Below are 9027 nucleotides of genomic sequence, written 5' to 3'. Positions count from 1 at the left end.
ACATGACTGTCATGTTTTTCCAACTGATTCAGCTCATTTTCCTGTTTAGGCTTCATCCGATTTCCAAGAAAACTTGCTCAAACTGATCAAAGTGTAGATTTTAACGGTTTTAAAGGGTGACCTATCACCTTTAGGCAATATGGTGTTTCTTTTTTTTGTCTTTCTTTCTTTCTTTTCCATTCAAAGTTTTCTTGAATTTAAACAGCTAGTCCCCAGTTTTTCCTCCTTTCAGCTGATAATCTGCAAGTTTTTATTTATTCAGCTTGTTGGCCCATCTGTCTTCTATTCCGCTCGCATCCATCAGGCAAAAGAAAATCCTTCCCAGATGGAGAAAGGCAAAAGGCATTAACAAATTAGCCTGATTTCCGACAGGATTTCGTCCTCCACATCTGAATTCGGCCGCAGACACATGGCCTCCACTGATGGACCTACATTTGAAAGTTGTGACAGATTTCTGGAAAAAGAGAATAAATAAATAAATAAATCACGACAATCTGAATATTTATTCACAATATCTTCTGAAAAATCAACTGACTATGTTATTGCAGCAGTAACAAAAACCCCCCGCCCAACTTGAACATTTAATCAGAAACCTACATAATACACCAATATAGAGCTAGATGATGGCTACAACTTTTAGCATTTTATTTAAAAAATAAATAAATAAAAATAAAAACATCCCAAACACAAGCAACAAAAATAAATAAAAGTTTTAAGGGATAATTTCAAACCACTGTACAGTAAGCATTTGACACTCAAACTTTGTCTTCTTCCTCCAATTTCCTGAAATGTAATAAAATACTGACAATACACAGGGGTTTGATTGTAATGACTTTAGTGGGGATTTAGGCCGTTATTGTAGGAAGGTAGACATGCTCTTTTGTTTAATTGGGGTCGATTTCAGACCCAGCAGAACATGAATGAGTGTTTTCTCTTTGTTTTCTCCTTCCAAACAAGTCAATCTTTTTCCTTTTTCTTCAGTATCTTCCTTATTGTTTTGTCATGAACTTGAACAGTTAACATGCTGCCTGAGGTCTATAGAGTCTCATGTCAAACATCAAACTGCATGTTCTGAGCTTAATTTGAATTTGTTTGTTTTTGATTGAGCCACACTAACTACTTAATTTCTCAGGATTTTGTTCTCTATGTGGCTGCAACTGGGGTTACTTAAGACACTATATAATATTAGATGACAGGGTTTTGGCTCGACAGCCTGCTGACTCGGTGTAAAAAGAGCCCATTAACAGGATGAAATAACACGTATTTTTGAAAATTGCATACTTTTTTTTTTTTTTAATCTGGACCACAGCCAGTTCTGGGGCCTTATTTGCTTTTAATGTAATCAAATTCAAATGTAAAAATAATCCCCGAGCGTGACATAATAAAAAGCGGTTGTTTAATACATATTACATGACTCCGCAAATCCCCTCGGTGACGCTCGTGGCAAGCTGACAGGTGTGCGCCGCAGCCATCCATTTTCGCTGGGAGTATAATTTTGATATTGCTCTCTAGTTGGCAAAATCAAAATGGTGGCTTAAGTTATTAAAAGTGAGCAGCTTTCGTCATTGGCCGCTGAAATTCAAGGTTGGAGGAGCAGCGGGGATTAACGTCCTTTAAAGCACAAAGCCTCATCTCCACTCCGGCCTGCTGTCGCCGCTCCCCGCCCCTCGCTCCCAGCTCATCCATCTCATTTCATCATCTGATGCAGTTCTCTTCTGTCTGTCTTTTGCCCTTTCTCTCTCAATCAGGCCAGCTGTGCATCCACTGTCCTTCATCACTGTCTCGTTTCTTTTTAATTTGTTTTTTATTTTTTGTCCACTGTGCCATCGTTTCGTGTGCCTTCCTCTCTAGAGCCGGAGCAAGATATGAAGCGGAACCATGGGTTTTATGGAGTTCTACCTGGAGATTGACCCCGTCACCCTCAACCTCATCATCCTGGTGGCGAGCTATGTCATCCTCCTCCTCGTCTTCCTCATCTCCTGCATCCTGTACGACTGCCGTGGCAAAGACCCCACCAAGGAGTACGCCCCCGACAGCACGCCGGCACCGCAGAGCCAGTCGCCCATACGCCTTGTCGTCATGCAGAATTCGCCGACCTCTGGCCGCTGCGAGCCCAACAACACGTCGGGACACCCGGAGCCACCGACGCCGGACCTGAGCCGGGAGAGAGCGGAACGGGAGAGGGAGAAGAGGAGTACCCTGGTCTGAAGATGAGGAGGAGAGAGCGCAGGGAGGAGGAGACGACCATCAGTTGCTGTTCTATCACTTCGTACTGTGGGCTTTCGTTCTTGAACTCCTAGTTTTTCTTTTTCAAAGTTGCTGGAGGATATTGTTGACCTGCAGAGGAGTCCACAGATGGTGAGCAGTTGGAAAAACTTGAGGTTTGGTTCAAACTGATCTCCTTTGGCTCAGTTTGAACCAAAGGAGCTCGTGAATCTTTCTAGATCTATTCTAGACTAAGCCAGGCTCTTATGACTGACTGCTCAATATGTCAATGTAAATTTAAAAAAATATATAGAATCTTGTAATTTCCCACACCATAAAATGTCTCACATGAAAGTCAGTGTTAAAAATGACAAATAATACAATTTTGATTTCAAATGCTCAACAACCACAACAACAACAAAAAACTTCACATGCCCTCCAAAATCCAGCAACAACAATTTGCCTTACCAACAAAACAAAAAGTAAAATCTTAAAATGTGTGAACTGGGAGTTTATGTTTCAGTTTGCTCTGTAGACAATAAGAAGCTCGTTTCTGACTTTTAGTATACCTAAACCTCTTTATGATATTGTAAAATGGTAATCATTTTTGACTGTAATAAAAGTGAGAAACCACAAAAATACAGCTAAATATGTTTTTTATGTAGACTGAAAGAAAAAAGAAAACAAACTAAAGTTTTGTTCGGTAAGCAATATTGGGAGCCCAAGAAGACCTGCTAACTGCTATTAACCTATTAAGCACTTTGAACTGCCTGTTGCTGAAACATGCTATAAGAATAAACTTGATTAATTTGATTGATTAATGAAAAACCTTGAACATTCCGGCATGAACAACATGGCAGCTCTGCATGACTTTCGCTCCTCTTGTTGCTTTAGAAGAACAAGCGCTCCCGAGAGAACATTGAACTCAGTTTTGTGAGGACATTTCCACAAAACTCTTGATACCCCAAAGTGACCAGAGTGTGAGAAACGTCCGTATCATAAAATCCTGACATCTGAGCCTTTGTTTCTCTGCTGTGTGTAATCCCTGGCCCGTCCTCACCCTTCCCCCCCCACATCAGCTGGAGAGAGCTGACAACATAAACCCTCCCTGGACAGGGAAATGATGAATGGATGGACGTTTCGAGATCGTCACTCATCCGTTTGACGTATGTCGGACAGAAGAGCTTACCCTCGCAGACTCGTGTTCGTTTGCTAAAGGTTATATAGACGGGACCGCCAACAGATGTTGGAGTTAAAAGAGTCGTCGCGTGGCGATGACAGAACTCAGCTGATGGTGGCAGATGGGGAAATCCTCAAGCTGTAAAGAAAACACTCTGCAGTTTAGAAACCATAAAGATGTTTGAAATAAACCGCCAAAAGGAGAACTGTGTTTAGGTTAACACTTAATGTTTGCTTTACGTGGCCGTAGTGGTGTACCTCAATGAAACCAATCATCTTTTTGGAATTCTGAGAGCAAATTTGACTAATGCCCAAGTAGCCCTGCTGGTTAGCATGCATACCGGTCTCTACCAAAGCAAAGAAATCCTGCTGGATATTTAAAGACTGGATGGAGAGCAAATATAAAAAGTTACGTTGAATACTTCAACCAAGTACATCCAAGCTGGATAAATCCAACAGAGCTCTCACTCGGTGCTGGTTCTTCATCTCTCTTATGTCCCAGAAAGTTTTTTTTCTCATATATCCAAAGGAAAAAATTCACACAACACCACGTGCATATTAAAATACAAATAGCTCTGGACATGATGTAGTGAGCATGCTATAGGTCTGTAGGAGGCAACGGATCGTTGTGACCAGAGTTGTCTTTTTATAACCGTTTGCTTGCATTGAGGTAAACATATTACCTGTATGAAATCTATACATCTCCGCTGATTGTTTAAATCTTCCACCATGAACAAATTTTGCTTTAACATGCCTAATAACCTGAAGAGGTGCAGCGGTATTGTTGATGCACTGCGTGCTGGTAAAAACTGGGCCCAAGCACAAGATAACACTTTCGGCTTCCATTTACACTGACAGAATTTGCCTCAGGATTCTAAAAAGTTACACGCTAAAGCCACGGTGTCAGACCTCTGAGTTTTTGTCCGACTAGACAGGCCTTGAAATATTATTTGCAGAATTAATTAATTTAAAAGCTTCTTGAGTTCTCAACTTAGCACTTTATATGCCATTGATTGACTTGTACTGTTGCACATCTAAATAAATGGTTTATTAGCTTCGTAGCAGAGCACAAACATTGAAAATATTTCAAGTCGATCTAAAGTTGTAATGGAGAGGGGTTTTTCTTTACCCAGTCTTGGTTAGAGTGTGATATGTCAGCAAAATGTCAGATTCCTGAGCTTCTCTACTGCAACATGAGTTGAAGGATGTCAGAATCGAGCTAGAGACGAATAAATGGGTCAAGGCTTTGTCTGCAAGGTAAAGAAGGAAAGATGAGAAATGAAGCTCTGGATTTAAAGATCCATCAAGGAGTTGACACAAGCTTACTGTTTCTTTTTTTTTTTTTTTTTTTTGGGGGTGGGGGGGGCATGTTTAATGAAAAAGAAACCACTGGGGAAGACTCAGAACTTACTGGAGGGACTTTGGATGTTTTCACACCATACAGTCCGCCATTTGTTACATTTTGTGCATTTCACACCGCACTGTGTCCCATATGCCCTCTGATCTGGGTGTCCCATAGTATTAGCTACAGAGTGCTGCCAGGTAGGGAGAGGAATGTCTAGGTTACTAGGTTTCCCCCCCTGGACTGGTTGGTTCTGTGAGTAGAGCTTAAATAAGCAAAAGATGGATAGAGATGTTTGAAATATTTTCTCAATTTTAAAACAAGAAGATTTCAGGGGAAAGTCCTGAAACGTCACAAGATACTAACCTAATTACTTAACTCTTCTTCTTTTTTTCCAGGGTCTTTACGTCTCCTGCAAATCCCAGAATTCCTTTGCCAGTAGACGCCAGCAGAGGACATTCCCTTCCCGCTGGTATCCGACCTCCAGGCACAGCACACCGACTTCTGGCCGCTGCCAGACTCCGGCCTCGTTTCATGAAGACACGGAGACATTTCAAACAGCAAGATCTCACCGTTATCACCGTCTCCCTCAAATCGACTCCCATCAGGTGTTGCTCTGAATCGAGATGTTTCCAGGAGGAAATTTCTGAACAGTGTCCTGAAGCAAATCTGACTGATGAGGACTCGGATCAACCAATGAGAGACAAGCTGGCAGTGAATCATGGACGTGTGCGAACAGATGATAGATGGACGTCATTCCGGGACAATTCCAGGAATCTTAAAGAACGCAAATGAAACAAATAGTGAATCTCCCAGAAAATTTACTATGAAGAAGATGCAAATATAGCAATGTAATATCACTAGTTATCTTCTTTTTTTTTTCTAAAGTTGACCTGCTTCTAAGGACACACACAGCTGCAGACTTGGACTTGCATTTTTGAATATCTTAACAGAACGTCTTAATGCATTACCATGATAAATACATGTCTAAATACAGATAAAGCAATTGCCAAGTATCCAGTTGGCCCTCACTCATGAAGCTGTGTCAGTATAGCTCTGGCTTTGGGAAAGGGTTTAGGATCAACTCCTGTATGTAGGGTTCTTGAATTAGATAGAAGAGCAAAACATGTGCAGTCAGGCTTTTATTACAACACACACATCACCATAAAGCACCTTTAGTTTAACAGAAGGCCCGAAAAAGCAAAACTACTGAGACACAAAGCACTTCAATCGTGTCATTGCCGTCCAAGTCTGCTACAAAGACTGGATTTGTACCGATGTGTTCATATGGATGTTAAGGCTCTCGCAAAAGCTGTCTCAGAATAGCAGATACAAAAACTCATCCTTCAGTAAAACAAATATGCAGAATACAGAGTAGAGTTTCAATAATAGGACTTCTTGTCTAAAGTGTCTAGAAAGGATACACTTGAATACCTTTGGGTGTTCCTTTCCAGAATCCTGAAGTAGTTTTATGCTTCTGGAAATCATCCAAAAGATAAGCTTTGTTAAGAGTCCCACATTTAAGAGTCCAGCTTTGCAGCGTCTTTTCAGAGAGTGCTGAGTTTTAATCATGCACAAATCGTCAGTAGTGGCATTGTGGTGGTTTACGATTGTATTAGGTCCTGGGGGGTACTTGGCACCAACAGGTTGGAGCAACAGCATTGCTCGGTTCTTTGGAGTTTGAAGCAGTACGCACCACATTAGCCCTGATGCCTTGCAACCTCGTCCCACCCACATGCTGCTGGCAGGGCTCCAGGTTTATGCTACGATTTGACGCTACATCCTTAATTTCCTGCTACCGCTCTCGCTTCATTTGAGCCACATTTTCACCAAACAACGTGATTGCAAACGCCCGCTCACATTCTCCAAGGCACCAATAAGCACTGAACATTTTGGATGCAGAACAAACATTTTCCTAGACAATGTCAAGCTGATGGATACCCTGGTAGTGTCATGGTGGTATTTCTAGAGAGAGAGAAAGAGCGAGATAGAGAGAGCAGATCCCAGGTGAAGGTGGGGTAATTGGAAGGATCATTGTGGGAACATGCTGGATATAACTCTGACTCCTCATCCTGTAGGGACTCTATAGGAAATTGGTTGATTCGATTTTGACTTAAACTTGATCGATCTGCATTTTCCGATGCGGTTTGGATCAGGAATAGCTCGGCCCCGCCTCCAATCTCTTTCTGATGTACGATCCCACCCAAAGTCTTTAGAGAACTCGTGCCACAGACGCTGATACTGGGACAAATCCTCTTACATGAAAAATAAATAAAAAAATACACAGCCAACAGACCAAGTCACCAATGACTGAGTCCCATCCATAACATAGCATGAACTGCACAACCATCCACCAACGCCACCTCCCTCCTCCCCCTTCATATTTCATGTTTGGGGATTATATGCTGACCAGCACAGAGTATTAGGAGCTGGGGTTGTGTGTTTGTGTTCCCTCTTTGCCGTGTCTCTGTCTGTAGGGGTTGGCAGTGGTGGGGTGGGAGGGTTACATAAGCTTCAGGTTGTCAGAGATGGAGTTTTCAGACCTGACCTGTTAGACGGCCTCACATCCACACAAGATTAAAAGGTTTCAACTTAATGTTGCTAGAAATGTAGCTTTCAGACTGACACCATTCTCTTTGGATGGATCAGTGCCAGTGCTGACTGATCCAGGATTGAAGACATACACCAGAGGCAGCAGCAAGAACGACTTCCTAAAGCAGAACGCTGATAAAAAAAAAAAAGCACAATTAGGCAGCAGACCAGGTCTAAAGAACTGTAATCTCATCCTAATCTCTGAAGGATACTTCTTTGATTTCTGTCTGCTCGTAAGAACAAGACTTTTATTAAGCCTACCTGACTGCCTAAGAGATGGATAAAGATCTGGTGCTATGCAGAGCTCACACATAATTTCTTTATGTTTCTGGTGGTTTATTATCTTTGAGTCCATTTCTGAAGCACACTGAAACCAAAATGGGATTTCTGCTGGTCTGAGTAAAATGGCACAGTGGAACGGCACGGCGCAAAGACCCAAGGGCAACCAACATCTGTGTTAAATGTGCATCACAGACTTGTTAGCTATCCGTAATATAATCGTAAAATGAAGGTAAATCTTGAGTTAAGAGCAATGAAGCAATCAGGGCCCTCAAAACAATACCAGCTAAAAGAAAAAGTTTAGTTGTCACTTTGTCAATTTACGGTACTGGAAGTTAAAATTTACTTGGTCAAAAGAACTTGTCACTAAGAGTCACAGCATAAAAAAAAAAAAAAAAAAAACAAACAAAAAAAAAAACCTTAAACGTTCAAATATGCAAAAATTCGGTGTTATATTTTTATTATGAAATTCAGAGGAACAAGTGTAGATGATTCAGTTCAGACGGTCATGTTTGGGTTGTGATCACATGTTAACTAAATCACTGCTTCAGATGAAACGTAAATTTACTGTGTTGGTGTTTCTGTGTTATTCAAGTATGAAGCAACAAATACTGAATGAAAATTAAGTTTTTCACATTGAATGCTCTTTTTATTTCTTGACATAAATCTCAACTTATCAATTCATGTCTTTTCATTTGGAGACATTATTTCAACTCATAAGGCTGAGAGAACCTGTCTGTTCCCGTATCCTTAAAAGCTATTTTGACGTCATTTTAAATCACTTGTGTTCACCAACAATTCTCTGCTTTCATTTTATTAAACGTTTTGGAACTGGTTAGATTTTCTCTTTTTCTTTTAACGTCTCAGCACATCCAGATTCTGTTCGGCAAAACAACTGCAACGACCTTTAGAAATGGTGCTAATCGTTCCCTTGGCCTTTCAAGCTTCCTTCCAAGAGCAAGCAAAACATTTCAACCAAATTCAACTTCTTGGAACAACCTACCTCTCCTCTGTAGTGCCTCCTAATTCCCTCTGTAAGCCGTTGGTTAATTTATGCCAAACTTTCCAAACATCTCTTCGGTTTTGCCTGCAAAACAGTCTCAGTTTTACGATTCCAGCTCCTGTCATGGTTGAGTCTTGGTGGATTCCTGAACATCCTGAGTGGTTTCTTTTCCTCAGAGCAGGACACTTTGAGTCTTACTCTTACATCTTGTCAAAGTAGTGGAATATCTGAATAACTTGGACTTGCATTATGTTTTCCCACTGATGATGAAATCTGCAATTGTTTAAAAAAAAAAAAAAATTATAAGGTTCCAAAAACTGTTTGTAAAGGTTTCCCTATAGGGCTCCGTCTTATAAGAAATAGATCATTGTTGACTCCCTTTGACCTTTCCATAGAGCTGAATACTAGTTAAGCCAATAAGTGCTAT

The 9027-nt window shown here is 41.0% G+C and overlaps 1 protein-coding gene across 1 annotated transcript; it reads left to right on the top strand.

Moving 5' to 3' along the window:
• The first annotated feature begins 1548 nt into the window (after positions 1–1548).
• si:ch73-256g18.2 (small integral membrane protein 36) lies at positions 1549–8419 on the top strand. The gene is made up of 2 exons (XM_044102238.1): positions 1549–2358; positions 5125–8419. The coding sequence occupies exon 1, from the start codon at positions 1879–1881 to the stop codon at positions 2206–2208; it is 330 nt and encodes a 109-aa protein (XP_043958173.1). The 5' UTR covers positions 1549–1878; the 3' UTR covers positions 2209–2358; positions 5125–8419.
• Positions 8420–9027: the final 608 nt, after the last annotated feature.

Source organism: Gambusia affinis, linkage group LG20 (assembly GCF_019740435.1).
Source record: "Gambusia affinis linkage group LG20, SWU_Gaff_1.0, whole genome shotgun sequence".
NCBI classification, from domain to species: domain Eukaryota; kingdom Metazoa; phylum Chordata; class Actinopteri; order Cyprinodontiformes; family Poeciliidae; genus Gambusia; species Gambusia affinis.
Note: the sequence above shows the minus strand (reverse complement) of the source record. Positions and strands in the feature narration are given on the sequence as shown.